A 23205-nucleotide genomic window follows, 5' to 3' on the forward strand; every position below is an offset into this window, starting at 1 on the left:
AAAATTTTTCAATAATTTTAAGATTATTGTTTAAATCAAATGGAAAAAATCGAATAGAGACATTTATTGCTGAGATTGTTCAAATTTTAGAGGCTTTGGAAGTTTTGATGTTCAATATACTACCTATACACAGAAGTGTGCGAAATGTGGTGCCGTAAAAGTTTTAGATACAAACTATATAACTTATTTAGTACAAACGGAAAGGGGTGGCTAACTTTGTACAACATATTGTGTTGTTTTTGCACAATGCCTCAATTTTTTTAAACAATAAAATTCATTATTATTTTAACAATATAATTATAAAGTTTATAGAAATATTTATTTAACCACGAGAGTTTATATTATAAAAAACTTGAATTTATATATGAGCAATAATTGATTAATACTACAAAAAATGATTAGATTTGAAAAATGATTATTTATTAACTTTCTGTATGTATATATACCAATTATAACTCAGAATAATTAAAACTTTTTTTTTTGTTTTTTATACCCTTTCAAGCAATATTTTTCTTTCAATGTAAGTCAATTTAATGATAAGAAGTGTACTTTTAAAGTTACAGTTTTGAAAGAAACTTAAATAAATTGGAAAAAAAAGTTTTCTTCTCTCGTATATATACATATATAAAACAAGATAAATTGCAATCGTTCATAAATTGTTTTTCTCAAATACTCGAAAGTTTTTAATAAATGTTTCTTTTCCTTTAATAAAATCTTTATATTCACTTATTTTTTTCGATTTCGATTTAATTAATTAATTAATTATGGTACTTTAATAATTAAAACTTCACTATGTACTTTATAAATTTTGCTACCCGTTCTACACGTCTGTATAGAGTACAGCTTCACGGGAGTAATTGCATAAAGACAGGGGTTCAAATCTGAAAAAATTACTGAATTTCATATTCAAAATATCGTTTCTTTATTTATAATGAATATTTCAATTTGTAATTAAAGGAGAAGTAATGTTTTATTGAGAAATGAAAATTTCATACTGATAGTGATATCTATCGTGTTAAATTGTAAATTTTCTGTGATAAATTGTGATTTACCATTTGAAACCATTTTTACCGACAGTTACCATACAAGTTGAATTAGTTCTTGAAATTGACGTCAATTTCAGTTCATGTTTATGTGTACTTGAAAGTCTATAGATATAAACATTTTTTTATTTTCTGGAGTACTGATAAATTTCTGACGCGCAATTAATCAAGTTTATGAATAATATTTGCGCCGGTACTTTTCTGTACTCTAAAAATTCAAAGGTGAGTTACAATAATTTGACGAGCTGTCAAATCACGCAAGTGGTTAAAACCTAACCTATATTAGGGTATAGAATTATTTCTAAAATGTTTATTTTTTATATTTAAAAAAAATAGCAAAATTATTATTTTTATTAATGTTCAAAGGGCACTAAATTCTTATCATAATTTTGAAACTGTTATGAAAAATTTGTAATAATAATTATTATATTTTAGAAAAGTTAACGTTTTGGAGCGAAGGATAATTTTTGTGGAAAAAAGCTTTAAATTTTATCAAATAGTTTTCCAAAATGCCGAAAAGAAAATTTGATGATATAATTGATGTTCAGCCACAAATGGATGTCGCTGGAGTGTCATTTAAAAATTCACTGGATTCTGATGAAGATGACGATGAAGTCGAGGACGAGGCATACAATGTCATGAATGACGATGATTTTGAAGGTAAAATTTTGATTTATTGTAATTTAGAAATTCCAAATTAATTTTGTTTCAGTTTAATTGAAATATAAACTAGAATTTAAAAATCTAATGAAGTTGGAAAAATCACAATGATTTTAATTTAAATTATAATTGAAAATATTCTCTTTCATTTCTACGTTTTTCGTCATCAGGTCACGAAGAAGGTCCAAGTGCTGATGCAAATATTGGATTCACGGCATTCAATATGAAGGAAGAACTCGAGGAAGGTCATTTTGACAAAGAGGGTCATTATCTTTTGAAAAAAGAGAAACAAATAAAAGACCATTGGTTGGATAATATAGATTGGGTTAAGGTATATCATTTTTCTTCTATCAAATGACTTTCACATATTTATTTTTCTATTTTTGGTTTTAATACTCTTTTTTTATTTTCCTCTGTTTCTAACTGAATTTAAATTATTTATTTTGATTAATCAATAAATGTTTGTAATAACAATTAAGAATAACAAAATGTAATGTAAATGTAGGTGAAACCTGAACTTGCAAAGAATAGAAAAAGTAAGGAGAAAATGTCGAAGGGCATTGGAGATAGTGGCAGTGACAGTGATGAAGATCCAGATCGTCTGTTTAATCCGGTTCCATTATATAAACAAATTTTGGAATTTCTTCAACCTGGAGAGACGGTTAAAAAAGCTCTTTGCCGATTGGGAAAAGGAAAGAAACAATTGACAACAGCGGAAAGATGGAAGAGGAAGAAGGATCCGTCTTTGGCGAAGGAGGACGAGGAGCAATCCGCTCAAATTACTAAACTTACTGAATTTGCTAACGAATTACTCACACGAACTGGAAATATGGACATTTACGAAGAAAGTTATGAACAAATTAAAAAGAAGGTAATTTTATTTTCTTTCGAATTATTTTATCTTCAGTTTTATCAAGAAATTAGATTTATTCAATTCTAATTGAATAATTGTTAAATTAACATTTCTAACTTTATTCATAAATTCTTATTAACAATTTTATTATTTTTATTTATAAGGTATTGTATTTTCTATTCAATATTTACATTTTTATGAAGAATCGAAATTTACAGGTTCAGCCACCAAAAGCGGAAGCGGAACTTGATATGTACGCGGATGATTTTGATGAAAAGGAAAAAGAAAAATTGGATGTAAATACTACTGGAGGTGAGAATTTCAAAATAATTTTTTTTACAATATTGATTAATTTTTACGAACATGTTTCCAAAACGATTACATTTAGCGAAAGAAAAACTAAACATTGAGTTAAATGACAGAATAATTTTATTAAATTATCCTGCAATAATTAAAAATAATTATAATTACCCAATTTTCAAATTCGCTATAATTTATTTATTTTTTAATTATAATTTATTTATAATTAAAAAATGTATTTCTTCTAATTTTTTAAATTCTTCTCTTTTTTGTCAAATTGTGGTAGTTTAATTTTTTGAATAACTTTTCAACAGAACAAGAGAGTGCAGAACAGAATGCAGATGAAAAAGAATGTGTCACCTGGGAATTGAAGTGGTCACAAAATGATAATGCAGAAGTTAGTGGACCTCATAAGACGGAAAAAATGCTGTCATGGTCGAAAGCGGGTTATTTTAAAAAAGGCGCTTGGGTTCGTAAAACAGGACAAGCGGGTTCATTTTACAGTGCAGCACGAATCGACTTTGATTTATATCTTTAATTATAAAATTATTAGTGTTTAAAATTAATTTTTAAACATCTGCAAAAAAATTCTATTTCTGTGTTTTATTCTTTAGAATCATTGATGAATCTATTAACAATGTACAGTTGGGGGAAAGAATATATGCATATACTTTCCAGTAAATTAATTATTTTAACAAAAAATGGATTTATTCAATTACTAAATACAAGAAAAACCTTATAGAAAAATAGTGTTCGGACCTAGTAGTATCTTATTTTAATTTGTCAGTTTGAAAATACTTTCATCTTTAAATAAATATACAATAAATAATTTTTATTTACAAATAATTACAATAGTTAGAATTTCTTCTTCTTCTTTATCGTCGCTTTTGTGTTGAACTTCGTTTTCCACCAGTGAATTTTGTCGGCTTGTGTGTCTTCGTGGAAATTCTTTGAGAATAGGAGTTTGATGATGACCAATCGTTTCCATATCTATCGTGCGACGAATGATCCAAATGAATAGGTGATCCTATTTATAAGCAAATTAGAATTTTAGTTTCTTTAAGAAGCAATGATTTAATTAAATTTACATAATTAAATAATAATCTCCTTTTGTCTTTTAGAAGCGGACTCCGAAATTTTCAAGTGTCCTCAAAAAATGGAAATTTACCTTTGAACGTTTACCGTAAAAGGTAAACTGTAAAAGAAGTCTACTCAACTTAAAGGTCTTCTGACTTTTAACTTTGATGTCGCCCGAGTGAAGTGATGAGGGGAGTTTTTTTAAAAAACAAAAGGTCAACACCAAAAGCAAAAGGAATTATTTTTCTCCTAACTGTGTACTCGTAGGCAGAGGAGGTTAAACAAATCACGAGATGGTAAATTATTGTTATTACTATCATTATAATTAATGGATTTTATAATAATTTTATTGTTAGTACATAATTAGTTAATATTGTTAAATTTAATATTTAATTAAAGAATTTCAAAAAAAAGGTCTCATACCAAAATCATAAGCAGGTTCATGAGCGATGTAATGAGGACTCGAGTAGGGCGTTGTTCTGTATTTGAAGACTTCGACGAATTTGAGAGTGGCGATGACGATTGCGGCAACGGTGAAGGACACGATGACGATTTTGAATTTTATTAGGAGCAGAGCTATCCAACCCTTGAGACCGCCCAAAACTGTGGACGAAGGAGAGAACAGAGAGAGAAAGAGAAGTCTATTATTTCACTATGCATTCGAATCGCTTTAGGATTCACACCCGGCCCCGCATATAGGACAAGAGTGTAAAGTGGTATAATATAGAAAACGAAGGTATGCAAATGTAATTATGTAAATCATGTATGTAAAATAGAATTCCCCAGTTCGTTCCCTGGGCTAAAACATTGGTGTAAGTCGAGTTGTAATGATAAAAGTGAATATGTAATTACGCGAGAGGAAAGACGGATAAAGATAAGCGCTGCTGAATCCACAGTGTCTCGCTGGAAAAAACGTCAATGTTTACTTCGCAGTTCTCTTTTTTCCTTTATCCACAATATATGTGATTTCAAAATAATTCACGAATGTAGCCAAATTTATTTTCCATTCAGTTTTAATTTTTAAAAGTGAAGCAAAAAAAATTTAATTTTTGTTCTTTTTTTCAATTTTGTCATTTGACTTTCACCAATTTTTAGCTCTCGAAACGAATGCAATTTTTCTATTTGAATTCAATTATTTTTCATTCAGAAAATACTGAAACAAGTAATCTTTTTTAATTGGATTTTTTGGAAATTAATTTAATTTTCTAAATTAAATTGGTTTTATGTAAAATAATGGTAAACCTTTTAAAAATGTTACGTTTTTAATTTGAAAAAGCAATGTGAATGTAAAGCTTGTGTTAAATTTATAATTTTTCAATTTATCTTTGTGATAACACTTTTTAAAATGTTTTTTCAAAACAGAAATAGCTGACGGTGGTAGAAAAAAAAATTAAAAATTCAATATTATTTAGTTTGAAATTTTCGAATAAATTTTGAAAATTCCGTTTTTCTAGAATTCCAAGTTATCAAAGTTCTTTCAGAATTTTCAGTGTGACAACAGAATTTACATTTGTAAATAAATAATTTAAATAAGTTCAAATTTTTATAAACAAATTTAACTATAAAAAGAAGAATTTTCTAAAAATTATAATAATTTATAGAAATGGTAAATTATAGGTATAAAATTCCATAATGATAATCAATAAAAAAATTTGGATTCTAAAAAAAATTACATAACGATAATAATGTTTAAGTGAATAAATCATTAGTATTATAAATTATTTATTTAAAAAAAATATAAGTAGAATCTAGAAATATTGAAAGAACAATTATTTTTTGAATGAAATAAAAAAATTTGGCTACATTTTTTTTGTAGATGATGATTAGAAGAAGAACTTACGCAAAAGATGATATTTGTGTTTGCGAGATTGCAGTTCATTTCCGTTCGATTCATTGTCATCGATGTCATTGTTATTGGTGAGTTTTGACGTTTGAATGGGGTCCGCAGCCATCATGCAAATCATCGAGACAACCAGGAAAATCAAAACTCCCCGACGATTCACTGTCACCACCACCGACATTGCGCCTAGCTTCCGGAAGAACGTGAAGATTCGTTTTGGAACCGGAATGGATTGTACGATATTGTTATATACACACACACTCCTATCGATGGTCGCAGGTGAGAACAATTTGTGCAAACTAAAGCTGAGCTACTTTTCTCTCTCTATTTTTTTCTCTGCAGTCAATACGTGACATCTTTTTACACAAACATTGCTGATTCTTTTTTTTCTTTTCAATATTTTCATTCGAATCAAAGATCAACTCTCACTCCTTCTTTCTAATTGAATTTCTTTCGCTAATTCTTAATTCAATTTTATACGAGGATTTTCTATTATTTTTAAAATCAACTTTTGGTCATATTTTTTATTTTAAAAATCAAAATGTTTAATTGGGTAATTAATTTTTTCGATTTTTTTTTTAGTTTCTTTAATAACGTTGAAATTAATTAATAGAAGAGAGGGATCATGGCTTATTTTGCGTTTTAACTTTTTATCGAGACTTTTAAATAAAAAGTATGAAAGTTACATGCGTAACGTAAAAAAAATTATATATCTCTTGCAATTTAATTTTCTTTTACATTAAATGCCTGTACTTTTGATTCTTTGAAACGATTTTTATGTCAAGAGTAATCAGATAAAGTTATATCTGCGCTACTGATTTTCTGAAACGTCGTTTGAAATATCAAAGTGTACACGTGATTTCGAGCTTAGGATTAAAAATGAAAATAAATTGCAGTTTCCTGAAAGTTTCGCATAATTACTGGAGTAATTAGTCAGAAATTACTAATAGAGTCAGGCAGATTTTAATTGAAAGCTCTAAATTATTACAAAATTACTTTGATATTTACGTAACATAAAATTTCATGAAAAACAAAATTTATGTGTCAGCTAATATAAATATTTTATACTTATTTTTACTTTTTATTCTATATTTTTTTCTATTTTTATTTATTCAAAATTTATTTGTGTTTCTATACCTATTTATTATTTATCCTATATTCAACTTTATTATTTATTTTCTTTTTTAATTTTTTTACTATTTATTTTTTATGTTATATATTTTCTATATTATTTTCACATCATTTGATTATAATTTTCTTTTTCAAAGGCATTCTTACATTTAATTTCATTTACTTTGAGAATATTTTTTTTTGTTATTAAATTTTTCTTTTTTATATTTTTTTTTGTTCATAACTGTTTTTTTTTCAAATCATTATTGAACTTTTGAAAATGCGCAGCTTTGGAAAAAATTATTTGCATAACTTTTCAACTCGTTAGCCTCATAAATAATCAATGGAAAAGTTGTCGGTGGGAAAAAGAAAAATAATTTTCATTAAAGTCTCCTTCAATGTATAATGTGACAGAACTCACTTTCTTAAAGTATCGATTGAATTTTGCTTTTTACAAACTTATTTTTACCACGAATTCAACAAAAAATTTTTTTAATTTCATTTATTTTGCTTTTATTTTTATTTTCAATATTTTATTTTATTTCTTTATCTTTTTCTTTCAGTTTAAATAAAAAATAATTAACAATGCGAACGTAAACTATAAACGAAGAATATTAGTGTTTTTAAATTAAACAAATTTTAATCAAACTTATTTTATTAAACTGAAAAATGTAAATTACATTTTGCATAGATAGAAATTAATTATTCATTGAATAAGAAAGTTAATATTTATTTTGAAATTAAATATTAAAAAGAATGTATTTCTACTTTGATAAATAATTGATTTGTCTGCAAGAAATTAATTAATTGATTTAATTAGTTTAATTTAATTTAATTTGAATTTCTTAATTAATTGGAATAACTAGTAAAATTATAATGAATTTAAAGAAGTGAAAAGAAATTTCCTTTTGTGATGAAAAAGTGGTTTTGTACTTTGATGTCACTGGCTTAATAATTAATTTTTTTTCAATTAAAACGGTGCTTTGTGTGCGCCTAAAAGAAGATGCTGAACTTATCAATTTTCCTAAACTCTTCGGAGCTTTGAATAGATAACTTTAAAAGGAAGATATTTCAAGTTTTAAAACTTCTTAGTCTTAAAAGATAAGCTTATAAAATTGTCAAATTGAATATTGATCGGGAATTAAACTTTTCTGTTAAGAATGATTGTTAAAAATGTCACTAAATTGTTTAATTTGTTTTTAAAAAATCATTAATTTGATTAATTATTAATTTTCTGTAGAAAATATAAAATTGATGTAAGAAATAATTAAATTGATAAATTAGTGATAGAGATTTTTTAATTCTAGAATTTTTAAAATTATCACTAATACTGAAAGCAGTCGTTAACAAAAAATGGATTTAACAAAAAAAAAGAGGTCTACGTCCCTTGTGTACGATACTACCAATCATTTTTCTTTTTTTATTTTTATCTCTGGTGGTTTCAAAATGAACAAATTATTCTGTGAACTGCCGAAAATTCTGCACCTGGGCTTACTAAATTTCCGCTCTAGCAGGGACATATATTTTGACAGGATGAATCTTCCAACACGTGAAATACATCTTCACATATTTAGATGCATGCGACTGAAACAAAAAGGGTCGACATAAATTATAGACCTTCACAGAACGACACAGGACTGTAAAAGGGTGGATTTCGAAAAAAAGAAATACTGTCAGAGGGGAGGAAAAAGGGTCAAGTGGTTAAGGAAATAGGTGGAAGCAGAAGATAAGTTGGGGGAAAAACGAGACCAAAACACAATTAAAATAAATAATGATCCTTTATCCGAAAATTAAATAAATTCACAACAAAATCTCTAATAATATTTTCTCATGCATTTATTTATTTTTTACGTTAAAAAATGAAAAATGTTTACATAAAAATATTAAGTCATTCCTTTTAAATGAAAAATTAATTATTGTCATAATAAGTGATTGTTGAATAATTATATTAATTTATTTTAATATTTTTATTTTCTAGAAATAGAAACGAGTGAATATCTAGAAGGAGAGAGTGAAAACGAGAAAGGCGATAAAAAGTGATGATTGTCATTACAAATCACTTTTATTTTTTGGGATTTTCAAAAGAAAGTCGACACGCTAAAAGGAATGCTCCATTTCAACTCACAAGGCGTTAACAAGGTGCAATTTGTCATAAATGAAACCGAACCCAATGGAACTAGGAAAACGTTAAATAAATTTCTCTTTCTGCAAAATGCTTTCACTGAAATTAAGCTTCTGTTCGCAAACGTTTAGAAGTCGAATAATTCTCAACTCTTAGACTACTGGTAATTATCAACATTAATGTAATAATAATAATTTAAAAAATAACAAATGTAGAATTTTATTATTAATTAGAGCTATACTATTGTTTAGATTAAAACTACATTTTTCTTTAGGAAAAAAAATTAATCACGCAACGCTTTTAGACAGAAAGCTTTTAAATTTTCAAGGTTTAGAAATCAGAAGCAATTTCCACATCTATTATAAATGGCTTCGAAATTGAAAGCATTTAAATTTAGAATCTTCCAAATTACTGATATTTAGATTCGAAAGCTCTCTGCCTAAAAGCACTTTTCATATTCTAATAATTTAGACATTTATTTTTTTACTTTGCTTTTTAGATTTCTCTCCATGTAATCGGAAATTGGATAAAACAATAAATGATGATACAGCGGAACTTTTATTGGACTTTTCTAAACAAATTTTTACAGACAGAAATACAAAAACGGATATTATCAAAGTATGTGATTTTTGTTTTAATTTTATAATTAAAAATAAAAATTCCTTTTTTGCTTTCAATTTCTACTATGACAAAAGAAGCAATTTCACTAGTAATGTAGATTTAATTATTAATTTAAGCAATAAACGGAAAAGAGTAGAGAAAAGAGAAGCTTAGAAGAGAAATGGTGGGTAACAAAAGAAAGGAGAAAAAAGAAAAATTTAGAGATTTCAGTTTGAGATGTTGATGACAATGTGAGACACGACAATGATAGACGAGAATGACAAGACACACGAGGTGTCAAAAGGCGTGAACAGACGTTCGGACGAACGTTAAAAGGATGTAACAAACGCTTAACATTATTTGGGTGCGTCTGTTACATATAAAAATAACTTGATGCGAGTTTCCAGCGAAAAAAGCTGGTGTTAAATCGGAATCCCTTGGAAATGGTGACACGAGCTTTCAAAGAGCAAAAAACGTTGCTTAATCACAATTCAGTCGACGCATATATTTAATCTTCAAAAATAAGTTCAAAACAACAAACTTTAAATACTACATTTAGTAAACAAGAAAATTTGAAAAATTAAAGATTTCGCTTTAATTTTTATAAATAGTTATTCATAAGAAAGGAATAAATTTTTTTTTAATTTGTATTTTCAGTTAGTTAAAAAAATACACTTACCTAATTTTAATTAATTTTTGTTATAAAACCATGAAGGAAGTTAATAAACAAATAGGAGTTTTTTTATAATTTTCTTTATTTTCTTTATTATTTTCACAAAATTTTGAATTAATTTTTTAAAATGAGACAGGCGCGAATGTCATTCAAATATTTTTCATTTATTATACACTATTTTGTTTATAAAGATCTCAATTTCTCCACTGATTATAACTGACGTACCTATATATTTTTCTTCATTGAATTTTTTTGTTATTAACTAAATGTATTTTTTTCTCATGTCTGAAAATTTGTTATCTTTACGATGAAAGTCTGGACCTTAATTTATCTATTTATATTTTTGTAACGATTTTCCTAAACTTCTTTTTCTGAACTATTTGTTTTATTTTGAAACAATTTGTATCAAGGTTTTTATTTTTTTAATCTTTAACAATTCATCAAATATAATTTTATCTCTTGGGGTGCTCTGTCATCAAATTAATTAATTATTTTAGCTTTATTTTTCTATATTTTATACTCCTATATTAAATTGGAACAATTTTTGATATAATTACTTTTTGAAATATGACAAAAATTATTTTTCAAATTATTATTTTACTGTTTGAAATTATTTTGGGAAATTCCTCGATTACGGTAGAGGGAAATTTTTCTTTTGAATTATTATTGTCGATAAATGTCGTCTTCATTTTTTTTAGCTAAATAGAAAAAGTCTTTTTCTTTCAAAGAAAATAAAAAAATTTTCCTCTATCGTATCATTTGGCACAAAAGTTCTCGAGGAATTTATTGATTGAGAAATAATAATTTGAAACCGAAGAACATCTTTTAGTATGAAATTTTGTAAATTTTGTTACATTGTTTATCCTCTTGAGTATGATTACAAAAAATAAAAAAAATTAGTGATATCAGAGCAACCTGAATTTTTTCTGATTACGAGCCTGATCCGTTCCCTCTTTTTCTTTGTGTCTCATCTCCTTAAAAAAAGAGTAAAATAAAAAAAACCCTGTACAAGATGTACGTAGCATGACTAACGAGCTAAGCTAAGTGCCACCAAAGAATCTCAAGTAAAGCGAGGGTTAGTCAGATGAGAATCATGAGAAAAAAATATCTTTCGTATTTGTTAGAATTAAAAAAGAAATGAATAAAAAATATTTTTTACTTCCGCAGTTAGAAAAATTGAGAATACACTGATGAGAACAGATATTGGTTTTGTACCGAGTAAAAATGTACTGACTGAGAACAAGAGTCACTCGAGAAGACTTATTTACAAAAATAAAGCGCGGAATTCGTTTTCAGTCAGTGCATTTGCAATGTGTGGAGCATAAAACTCTTCTTCTTCCTCTCTCTCTCTCTCTCTCTCTCTCTACTAAAATCTCCATACTAAATGGAGAGGAATATAGTGTCATCAACATTCTCGTTTATTGACTTTTGTCATTTCCGTACCAAATAGTTTTCTCCTCCTTCCATGAACGAATATCATTAAATAGTCAATAACCAGAAATACCCCTTTTTACAATTATCATCGACACATTCCCAAATTTCAATAAAAGGACCATTTTTCTAAAGATTTTATTTTTACAATATTTCTAAATACTCCAGATTAATTTTCAAAATAGATTTTTTAACGAATTTTATTTTAGTTAAAGAATAGTTTGCAACAAAATTATTTTTTCGCTGAGAAAAATTTTTGTCGAAGAAAGAAAGATTTTTAAAACCATTTAAAAGAAGAAAAAAAATTTTTTGCTCCGTTTTACGGTACAAGGGTAATTGAAAAATATTCTTCGATTCTCGCATTTTTCTAGAAATTGTTTTTGCACTTGTCTTTCTCGTTATTTTTTAAAATTTTAACTTTCATTTTTTTCCTCTTTTTCATTTATTCAAAAACGTAACAGCGTCTCTCAAAACGTAACATCGTAAATTAATAAATAAATATATGTATATAATATATATATATATATTTTTATTACCGTATCACGTACGCACTATTTGTATTTCATAAATTCTTAAAAGTAAATTATGTATAATTATATTATATTTATTTATAAATGCGCGTGTATAATATAAGTCTGTGGTGTGACTATATTATTACATTTCGTTATTGCTCTTGATTTGCATGTGGCACGAAAAAAAGGGGACCGTGAAAATTCACAAGCACTCTCTTTATTATTCAATGTGTACAAGAATTTCTTTCTCTCGCTCTCTCGCTCTTCTTCTCATTCACACTTGACTCTATCGTTCTCTCTCGAAAAAATTAATTTTTTTTAATTCTCTTGTGGCGCTTTAAGCGTCCTTCATTTCGTTTATTATCCCTCTTTTTTTTTGTTTTTTTTTCTCTATCTCAGACTCGCCACGACCCGTGTATAGTCACATTTGCCGAATCGCATCTTTAAAAGCCGCAATGCTTCCGAGCAATGCTAGTCTCTAGGCGGATTAAACAAGGCTAGGTCGTGGCTAACGAGATGCTGCTTTGATTTGATTTATCGCTACGTAGAATGTAGAACGAACGTTCGCCCTGAAACGGTTTCTGCTCCGGGCGGCGCAATTTCTCGGAAGACATTTCATTTGTATCTTTCTTTTTTTTGTTTAAAAAAAACCCCACACTTCCTGCGTCCGTGGTCGATCCTCATTCAGTCGATAAAAAATATACTTAATATTAACCACAGCTTAAAGAGAATATCGGCAGTGATTTAAAAAAGGAAAGGAATAACGTCATTTACAAATAGGTTCTCGAGAGACAAAGTTTTTTTCAAAAACTATAATTTTGAAACCACGAATCTGAATTGGTTGAGATTTATAATTTTCTTTTTTTTACACTTTATCCGAAATAATTTAATCAAAGTAATATTAGTTGAACTGAATGTAAAATTAATTAACATCAATTAATTCCAATTTTTTGTATTTTTGTATCAATTTTATTGACGTAATAAACAAAAAAAAATTATCAAAGTTAATTTACTACTATGTAATACCTAATTATTCAATAAAATAATTTTTTAAAAAGCAATTCAAAATTGTTTCCAAGTATTAATAGAATTTATTTTTTACTTCATTTTACGAATATCTATAAATCTCTACTAATTCAGATTTAACAAATCAACGCAACGAATAATTGATAATTAATATACATATATATTAGAAAATCATATTTACAATGCGAATAGTTAATAAACTTATGTAACAAAATGTGAGCAGTCTCTAACAGGGGGGAGAGGGGTGAATTCTTGGAATTCCAAAGGAGTGAAAATGGATTATCGCTCGCTTAACAATCTTGGAATTTCTATCTTCATCCAATTTTCCATAAGTGCTTCATTATCTGCTACAAAAGTTTTTGTTTAGGAAATAAATTATATCCTACATTTCGAATTACCAGGTGCAATTGTTAGTAATAATAAAGCAGTAGGAAAATTGGCCAGGATAATTCATGTTGGATAATATTTTTCGAATATTGCAAATTGCTTTTCTATGAATGACTCTTTTGTTATTTTAAAAATCAGTTTCTTATATTTTATTCGAACTAATTTGATTCTTTTTTAAAACTTTCACTAAAAAAATAAATGAACTTGAACAATTGTAATTTTATTTTCTTTAACCAATGTTATTTAATGTTAAAAATAAAAGTTTAAAAATTTGTAAAACTTTCAGATAAAATGAAAAAACAATTAAAAATCGATAATAGTAAAATAAAACCTGAAGGAATTAAAAATTTCCAATTGAAATCGAAAAAATTGTGGAATTCAATTAAAAAGTTTTTAATTCACTCCAACTTTTTTAATTTGATTCCGTAGTTTTCAATTTTATTCGGAAATTTTTAAGTTCCTTCGCAATAGTTTTATTTTTCATTAATTTATTTATTTTACAATTTTTTATCTATACTTTTAATTTAGACTATTTAATTTTTTTCTAGAATTTTTTCCAGAATCTTCAATTTGTATTTTTAATTTTTCATTTCATTTTTGTATTTTCAACTTGCATTTGTTTAAAATTTCAATTTTAGTAAAATATCGATAAAGAGAGCTCAATAAAAATATTCCCATTTATTTTTCAACATGAATAAATCTTTTCCATTCCCGTCGAGTTCATTCACGGCGAACTAATTGTTTTTGCAAGAATAAAAAAATAATAAAAGGAACGCAGTCTTCACACTGGACCCTTTTCGAAAAAAATCCTCACACCTTCCCTTTGTGCCCCTTATTAAAACGTCGTGTTCTCACACAAAAAAAGCTATACACAAAAAATTCTCTTTCAGAGAATATTAGATGAAAGAATAAATTTGGAGTAGAAGAAGAAAAACACACGTTCACACGAAAACCACGTGCGGTTTCTGAGGGATCGTGGGCTCATAGTCGTACTCGTAATCATAGTCGCGAACAGAAGGTGCGCTGGGTCTCGGCAGTGATGACGGTGCACGCATCCGATATAGTGAAAGTACTTCCGGCGGCTCATCCCTCGCTAAACCAGTGACATCCGCCACGGCATAGACTCCCTCCTCGATTTGTCGCCGCTCATACGGATCGCGATCGCGACGGTTGGGTCGCGAGTACCTCGGCGTCTCGTAGACGTTGGCCGCGTCCCTCGTCGCGGTCTCCAGCGACTCCTGACTCGTCTTCCTCCTCGGCGTCTCGTAGAGCAGCTCCTCGTTCCTCGCGGCGATTAGGCGGCGACTGTAGGACTCGGCGTTCTTGTCGAGCTCGTTGTTGCCGCGCCCCACGTAGACGAGGAGTTCAGGTCGATTGGGCGCCGTGTAAGCAGGTCGTTTTCTTCTCTTCGACCGTGTCACGTGAACTATCAGCGCCAGAATAGTGGCGGTCGCCGCGAGGCATCCGGCAGCTGACAGCGAGAGGTAGAGAGGACTCAATCGACAACGGAGCGAACCCTCGGGCAACGAAATTAGTGACTTGCCGATGAATTCCTCGTCGACACAAACAATATCCTGCACGTCCAAATCGAGACGGGTCTCGTTGCGTCTTTCCTCGGCACGAAGAACGTTCCATAACCAGTGCACGGAACAATTGCACACCAGGGGATTGTGGCCCACCCGCAGGGACGAAAGTCCATCAACGGGGAACTGAGTCGGCTGCAGAGTTGCCAGACTGCAGTGCCTCAGGGAGACCCACCTGTAACATACAAAAAAGAAGAATCGAGTTTAATCGCATTGTTTGGCAATTTCGACCATTGGTCAATTGTTATACATTTCCTTATACATTATCGAGTCCTAAGTAAATTGCGTGCTGCGTGAATAATTGCTGTTTCTATTTCCCCGACACCGCCGCCACGTGGATATTCAATTGTGTCCGCATTTGCAAAAGCTTATTGTCGCATTTCGCTACGCGCAATTTCGTGCAATTATCAATTACAATGGGGGAAGAGAAAAAAATTACTCTTTCCACTGTGCGAGACAAATTGTTTTCTACTTTTTCCACCACAAGGGGAGACTATTGTTATTTTTTTATTCGAATTAGGAATACATTTTTTTTTTTTTTTTTTTTTGTAAATTCAACTGGAAAATTTTCTTTCTCTCTCAAATCCGGAATGATTGATTTTCCATCGGAAATTATTTCAAAGAATCCCAAGTGATTTAAATTTCTAATTCTCACTTTCGAAGAATTTATCTAATACAGAATAAAATTAATTCTAAATTTTGAATAATTCATTTTTGCAAAGGATTTGGAAGCGTTTGAAAAGAAAAGTTTGAAAATACCGCCAAATAATTGTCTACTTCGCATTTCTTATCATTCTAAATATAGAGAAAAATTTTCGAAAAATAATTTATGTTTTAGAAGACGATTGCAAATTGAATAGAGCCGTTTTCTATACGCTATAAACTCTTGAAAGATTCAGTCTATTGATTGGCCTGAGAAGAAGCCGATTCTAAAAGCAAATTGCATATTCAAGTGAACGACTTGAACGCTATTACCAAGAGGATTTTAAAAAGCTTTTTCCTAATAAAAATGAAAATCACATTTTCTATTCTTAAAGAATGATTCAAAAAAAAATTCAAGAAGAAATTTGACTTTTCAATTCATAAAACTCTTTAAAATACTTACAATCTCAAATTTTCTTAATAAGAAAATTATTTTTAACATTTTTCTCTATTTTTTCTATTTATCTTTTCTTTCAATTCGAAATTGATTTGAAAAATAATATTAAATAATAAAACGAGTTAATAAATTTATATAGAGTTTACCCGTCATTCTTACCCGAACTATCGAGCAAGTAATTTTCATTTTTAGAGGGAACAATATTTTTTTTTCAATTTACTTCAAACTAAATTTTTTTATTACCAGATTGTGAACGACAGAAATCGATATAAAGCAGCGATTTTACGACCAACCGATCAGGTCTTTAAATCAGATCTTGATAATTTTATTATACGAGATTTTATGTACTAGCAATATTTCTGTGCGCTTACATAAAGAAAAGAACAAAAAAAGAAAAAAAAAAAAAAAAAATAACGTTATACGCGTGATGTCATAAAAATTTTACATCACGACGGTCGTTGACAAAAAAAAAGTTTATTGAACGCTTTCGTGTGAGGTGTTTCCCTTAAATTGAAAGTAATTTTCGAAGCTTGAGATCAAAGTGCTTGTTGGAAAAGCATAATAAAAAATGACAAAACAAAAAAAAGAAATAGAAAGAAAATCACAATGACCAAAACGTGTAAAAATAAAAGGGGAAAAAAGCAAAGAGGTGAAAATTTTTTCTCCCTTAACGTTTTTTCCTTTATTTAAAATTTATTTTTATGGCGCTCGTTATAAAACTTAGGCAATAAATACAAGGTTTAATAAATCAATATTTAACTTTAACTTCTCAAGTTTTGTAAAATTTTTCTGATTAATGAAAACTCTTTGCTCTCTTTTCCCTTTGATTTATGAATTTTCTCTCTCTCTCGATCTATTTCAATAATTAAAAATAAAATTGTAAGTGACAGTTACGTGTTTCACTGTTATTCTGTAATTTTTTTATTTTATTAGAAAATTTTTCTCTCGCACAACTTTATATTTGTTGTTTATTTTCTACAGTTTATCCGTTCATTTCCAATTTTATTTCAAGTTTTCTTTATATTTTATTCCAATTCACTTTTATCGCTATAAAATTTCAATTTTATTTAAAAATGTCTTGACTCAGAGTGATCGTTAACTTTATTATTTTATTAATAAAATTTGTTTATTTTGTAATAATATTGAAAATTTTTCAATTGAATTAATTTTCATGGAACGAAAGATAGCAAAATACAAAATTTACCAAAAATTGTAAATTATTTTGAAATAAATAGAAAATAAATTTAAAAATTCTTAAATATTTAATAAGAATATTGATTATTTAACTTATTACAATAAATAACAAGATGAATATTTAATGATTTTTATTTTTAATTAAATTCCCAGAGAAATTAATTAAAAATGCAGAATGAAAAATTGAAAAATTAATTATAAAATGAAAATGTAGTGAAATTAATGATTTCGTCTGAAAGTTTGGTAATGAATTGGAGAATAAAATAAAAAAGTTTTGAAATGAATAAAGAGAAATATCGCAAATTGAAAGTTCCGATTCCGCATGAAATAATAAAAATAAAATATTGAGTATCAATGTCCCATTAGATATTTACTTAAACTCAATAAATGTTTGGCTCTCTAATCTCGATAATAGTAAAAGGAAAAATCGAAATTCCCCTTTAAGGGGGAGAGAGAGAGTCTGAGAGAGCCGATAATAAAATATCCCGTTTGAACCCGCAGTTAAATAGAAGCGGACCTTCTAAAACCCCAAAAGCAGAAGATAGGATTCACGATAGCTCCTCCATTTTCCTCCGCTCCTCAATTTCTCAAAATCACTCTGAAGAAGCAGTTAAAATCTCACCTCAGATATCTCGCTCCATACAGCACCCTCGCAGGCAGTACCCTCAGATCACGATTTCCGTCCATTGATATACGCTCGAGATTAACATTATCGGCGAATGCCCGGGGATGAACGTCGGCTATCGAGCAATTATTTAATTCCAAATTTTTAAGTTCAAATAAGTTTTGAAAGGCCACACTGTGCAACGATTCCAATGGATTTCCATTGAGTGTCAATGTTGTCAGTACATTCAATCTTGATATCGCCACCGTAGGCACCGAGGGCAATTTGTTTCCCGATAAATCTAATATTTTCAAATTCGGCAATTGATCGAATGCATCGTTCGCTATCCTCAATATTCCATTGTCCGCTAAATTCAAGAATGTAAGGACATTCATTGATGGCAATGAACCACTAACAAGTTCCTCAATGAGATTACTCGATAAATCGAGAATTTCGAGGGTCGGCTTCACCAATGCCAAATTTCCCGTTGGCACTTCCAATAGAACATTACGACTCAATAGCAATGTTCTTAATAATGGTAAACTCTTCAATAAATCATCGGGCAAACTGGTCATTGAATTACCGCTCAAATTAAGATATTCCAATTCGTTTGTGTCGTGGAACGATAATTCCTCCATTTCGGTGATGTTGTTTCCCGACAGATCCAATTCGCGGAGGAGCTTCAGTCCACGCAGGGCATTCTTCGTTATGTTTTTCACAACATTGTTGCTGAGGTTCAGCGATGTGAGTGTCGATTGGAATTTAAAATTGTGCGAGCCGAGCGTGTGGATCAAGTTGGACGCGAGGTTCAGTGTTCTCAAGTTGCCGTAGAAGTCGAACGTGTGATGGACACTGACGACGCGGTTCCCCGATAGGTCGAGGTGACGAATCTCTGGGTTCAGCTGAATTGGCACCACGTCCAAACTTCCTGAGACGCAGCTCGCGATCAGCGCCGTGTCATTGCATCGACATCGTGCCGGACATATTCCTTGAGATAATGTTGGTAAACTTGCGAGTATCAAACTCGCCATTGCTATCGCAACCGGCAGGGCCGTCGACGAGGGTCCTCGTGATGCCATTCCATGAGTTAACTAGGACTGACCTGAAACAAAAATTTATTTCTCACGTTAGTCACTTTCTGGATTTCAAAATATTTCAAAACATTTTTTTTATATTTTATTTTATACTAGTGAATAATATACGCGCGGAACGGGGTATTCCATTTATTATTATTTTGTAAATTAAACATTTTTATATTTTCAAGAATAAACATCCATTTTTTAATGATTACAGACTCAAAACCTAAAGAATTCACTTATTAAGTAAATAATATTCTTGTTTATTATTATTCAATAATTTTAAGAAAATTTTAAACAAGAATTTCATTATTCTCATAAATAATGATAATAAGAATAAATTTCAACATTTTTAATTAAAATTATTTTAAAAAATTACATTATTTTTACGAAATTTAATGAAATTCTTTCAAAAAATGTAATTATTTAGAAAAACTCTAATAACATTTTTTTAAGGAATTTAATTATCTATTCATAATTTTAATATAAAATTATTCAAAAAAACTCCATTATTTTCAAGAAAATTGAAATAAATTCTTCAAGATAATTAAATTATTTTCGATATTATATGTAATTTTAATTACATATAATATCGAAAGAATTCAATTATTGAAAAAAATGTTGATAAAATTCTTGAAAAGACTTGAATTATTTTGAAATTTTTTGATAAATTGTATAAGTAGTAAAAATCAGTCATAGTCAGACAACTTATAAAATTTGTGCAATTTTCGTTAAAAACTAGAAAAAGTAAATTTTAGTTCAAAATAATTCTTTGATAAGTAGTAAAAATCAGTTTTAGTCAGACAACTAATAAAATTTGCTCAACTGTTTTACAAAAAGTAGAAAAAAGACTTTTGGTCAGACACTGTTTTCATTATTTTGCAATTTTAATCTGATGCATATAAGGAGAAATTTTAATAGTTTTTTTATAAGTAGTAAATATCAATCTTAAGTCAGACAAGTGTAAATTTTGTAATTTTTCTGGAAGTAGTAAAAGTAAATCTTATTGAAACGAGTGTTAAAAAATTCCGTAATTTTTCTAGAAGTAATAAATTATTAATAATATTTTCTTAAGTAGTAAAATTTTAATATTTATTTCCAAGAAATCATAGTTAAAAGTTAATATTCGTCGAATAAGTACTTTAATTATGACAATCGTTTTCTAGAAGTAATAAAATTTAGTAAAAGTCAATTTTAGTCTGAGTATTTAAATTCTTTGAATTTTTTTTGGGTAGTAAAATTCTATTTCAGTCATAAGACTAAATTTTTATAATAGATGCGATATAGTTTCAGTCTTTGCAAATAAAAATTCAAGAAGAAAATTACTGGAAATTCGTATACATAATTAATTTAAAAATCCCATTAATTAAATAAATAAACCTGAAATTAATATAAAACTATATTTTCAATTTACTCAATATTTTCTCGTTATAATTTAATAATAAATGTCTCTTGCGTGGAATATAATAAATAATAAATCTAATAACATAATCTTTCGATATTAATCTTGTTCTTGTATGAAAAGTACTTGGAGAATTAATGACTGTTATTTCTCAATTCATTTCGACAGGAAATGATCATAATAAAGTGCCAATGGAGATGCATCATTGTTTTTTTAAATTTTTATTTTACTTATTTTTATATTAAGATTTTAAATTGTACATTAAATACATATTATATGGTAATGATATAAAGGCGGGGTCCTATTGTTATTTTAAGAGGTAAATATTACATTAGCCTTCCGGCTGAGTCACGTGTCGAATTATTTTTTCCTCTCCTTCGCTCATCTCTAATAAAGCTTAGCAACGTCTGAATAAATTTTCATTAAAGACATTTATGAATTTATCTCTCCAACTTTTCTCCCATCATTGATTTTAATAATGACAGTGATTATTTTGTGCAATAATTCTATATGAATATAATAGAAAATAAAATATTACATTATTTTCGTCAGACAGTAATTTTAATTTATTTTTGATAAAAAAATGTAAATTAGTTTGACAATTCTTGTACGAGTAGTAAAAATCAGTCATAGTCTCATAGTTATAAATTAAAAAAGAATTCCTTGTCCCCTAAGATTATTTTTTTCTTTGAAAATAGTAATAAAGGTATAGTAATGAATTTCGTAAAACCGAAATTAAAAATCTGTTTCGAATTTATTATTACTTTACTAGTTTTGTGAATGATTTATAATAACTCGTGACGCATTGTTTTCCGGAACGGTTCTGGATGAGAAAATCCCTTTTTATCGCGTTTAAGTAATGTAGGTATAATTTGCAAAATGCGGAAATTCAACTCGACAGTGCATTCTCTCTTTAGGAGTGGAGGGCAGGCAACTTTCTCAATTAATAATGTGTGCCCATTTTAAACGCATTTTAATTAGAGAAAGACCGTCTCTCTTCTCTGGCAGAGAGAAGGAAAATTTTAAAACTGACCAGTCGCCATGCCAGACAGTGGCGACATGGGGCTTCTATATACTTTTCCCTTTTTCTCAAACGACTTTGTTGAAAATCGCGTAATAATTGGGGTACGTGTGCATATATGCATATATATAACGATAAGGATTCTTCTCTCTCTCAGAATTCATTTTCTCATCTATATATTTGACTGATAGTAACGAGCAACGTGTGTGTATTCCTACCGACACCTCTTTTTTAATTATCGCCCTCGCCGACAAAAAAAAAAGGAAAAACTTTTCACCGTGTGCTACATTTTCGACTCAACTATTTCGAAATTTTTCTAATTTTCATTTTTTTCCTCTTTCTTTTTTTTACGCTTGGAAATTAAGTTGACATATTTTACAAAATTTTGTATTAAAAAAAATACATTATTATTTTTTTAAAGGAATTAAGATTCTCAAATTCAATAACTTATATGAGAATATTATTATAAAACACGAAGAAATCGACCAAACTATACATTCAACTTTTCAAAGATTTTAATTTTAACCCTTTTCAAAATTCAATTATTTCTAAAAATTCACGCGCTATAATGCTTTTAATATTCAATTATAATTTAAAATTTTGAAGTAAAACTAAATCTCTTTAGTTTTTTACGATCTGTTGATTCAAGGAAACAAGAAAATAAAACTTATAAATTTTAATAAAAACTTTTTGCAAATAAAAATAAGTAAAGTGCAAAAGGAGGGGTAAATTTTGAAATGCAAAGTGAAAATTTGTAGGAAAGGAAATTCGCGATATAGAATAGTCAGTTTTGAAATGAAGACAAGTACTTTTGGTCGACGATAGTTTATAGATTCGCGTCGCAGAGAGTTCCTAGTATTGAATATATATATATAGTAGAGTGGGAATTAGTTTATAGTTTTGAACGAGCCCTACTGCTTTTACCTAGACAGCACATAGCTTGTCAACTGCGATTACACTTGAAATCCATCCCTCCAAAATATTATACAATATGCATATATTTACATTACATTATTACAAAGTATGATATGGTGCACAATGTTTAGCACAAAGTTATACCTCACACACACAATCCCCTTGTATGAACCCTCACTCCCTCACTCACGTCTACAATATACTTGAAACGCTACTCGAAATATTCGCTCACCCCTTAAACTTTTGCGACCTGACTCTCACTCTCTTTCCCTCTCTTTCTCTCTTCGTATCTCTCTTATATATTGTCCACGCCAATAAAGTCGTTTCTTTACATTGCAGCTACCAAAGTGCGACTATAACGGGGCTTCAACATGTCAAGAGCTTTCATGATAGTAGTTTGCCCAAGTATTTTTCAACAATTTCCCAAAAGCCTTTTCTTATATGGCATATAATGTAAAATAGAGTTCGAAGTTGAAAAAAGCCAAGAGTTTAGGAGACAATCCTCAAAATTATCATTTATAGTATATACACATAGTAGAGGTACATTGTTCAACATTTTAACCTTCAATATGCAAATTTTTTTATATTCGTTTCTATAGTAAAAATTAAATATTTACTTAGTAGTAAAAGTCAGCTTTAGTCAGACAAATTTTACATTTTCAATTTTTTCTAGAAGT

At 28.6% G+C, this 23205-nt stretch overlaps 3 protein-coding genes and 2 long non-coding RNA genes across 8 annotated transcripts in view; 3 read left to right on the forward strand and 2 right to left on the reverse strand.

Annotated features, from left to right (window-relative positions):
• Positions 1-1118: 1118 nt before the first annotated feature.
• LOC122499313 (CD2 antigen cytoplasmic tail-binding protein 2 homolog) lies at positions 1119-3449 on the forward strand. Its single transcript, XM_043607588.1, has 6 exons — positions 1119-1265; positions 1479-1703; positions 1874-2034; positions 2209-2574; positions 2775-2868; positions 3171-3449. The coding sequence occupies exons 2-6, from the start codon at positions 1553-1555 to the stop codon at positions 3392-3394; spliced, it is 996 nt and encodes a 331-aa protein (XP_043463523.1). The 5' UTR covers positions 1119-1265; positions 1479-1552; the 3' UTR covers positions 3395-3449.
• Positions 3450-3731: 282 nt separating this feature from the next.
• Positions 3732-5954, reverse strand: LOC122499314. Its single transcript, XM_043607589.1, has 4 exons — positions 5774-5954; positions 4786-4836; positions 4357-4536; positions 3732-3883 (listed from the first exon to the last, which is right to left on the reverse strand). The coding sequence occupies exons 1-4, from the start codon at positions 5952-5954 to the stop codon at positions 3732-3734; spliced, it is 564 nt and encodes a 187-aa protein (XP_043463524.1).
• On the forward strand, positions 3736-5884 carry LOC122499316. The gene is made up of 4 exons (XR_006301315.1): positions 3736-3877; positions 3978-4229; positions 4372-4669; positions 5750-5884. It is a non-coding gene; the product is annotated as an uncharacterized LOC122499316 (long non-coding RNA).
• On the forward strand, positions 5914-10235 carry LOC122499315. The gene is made up of 4 exons (XR_006301314.1): positions 5914-6052; positions 8862-9168; positions 9505-9623; positions 9743-10235. It is a non-coding gene; the product is annotated as an uncharacterized LOC122499315 (long non-coding RNA).
• Positions 10236-14157: 3922 nt separating this feature from the next.
• The window catches only part of LOC122499320 (platelet glycoprotein V-like), a 128160-nt gene continuing 119112 nt past the window's right edge, over positions 14158-23205 (reverse strand). For all 4 annotated transcript variants that reach the window (XM_043607600.1, XM_043607599.1, XM_043607601.1 and 1 more), the window contains 2 exons: positions 18133-19216; positions 14158-15392 (listed from right to left, as the gene is read on the reverse strand). In XM_043607600.1, the coding sequence (XP_043463535.1) occupies positions 14576-15392; positions 18133-19193 (1878 nt within the window). In that variant the 5' untranslated portion in view covers positions 19194-19216 and the 3' untranslated portion in view covers positions 14158-14575. The remainder of the gene's footprint in view (positions 15393-18132; positions 19217-23205) is intronic.

This window comes from Leptopilina heterotoma, unplaced genomic scaffold (genome assembly GCF_015476425.1).
Source record: "Leptopilina heterotoma isolate Lh14 unplaced genomic scaffold, ASM1547642v1 Lhet_167, whole genome shotgun sequence".
NCBI classification, from domain to species: domain Eukaryota; kingdom Metazoa; phylum Arthropoda; class Insecta; order Hymenoptera; family Figitidae; genus Leptopilina; species Leptopilina heterotoma.

Coding starts and splice junctions, on each gene's coding strand:
- LOC122499314 (XM_043607589.1), bottom strand. CDS start 5,954: ATGTCGGTGGTGGTGACAGTGAATCGTCGGGGAGTTTTGATTTTCCTG. Junction 4,837..5,773: donor ACACAAATATCATCTTTTGC/GTAAGTTCTTCT, acceptor CGTTTTTTCCAG/CGAGACACTGTGGATTCAGC. Junction 4,537..4,785: donor TTATCCGTCTTTCCTCTCGC/GTAATTACATAT, acceptor CTTCGTCCACAG/TTTTGGGCGGTCTCAAGGGT.
- LOC122499313 (XM_043607588.1), top strand. CDS start 1,553: ATGCCGAAAAGAAAATTTGATGATATAATTGATGTTCAGCCACAAATG. Junction 2,035..2,208: donor ATAATATAGATTGGGTTAAG/GTATATCATTTT, acceptor ATGTAAATGTAG/GTGAAACCTGAACTTGCAAA. Junction 2,869..3,170: donor GGATGTAAATACTACTGGAG/GTGAGAATTTCA, acceptor ACTTTTCAACAG/AACAAGAGAGTGCAGAACAG.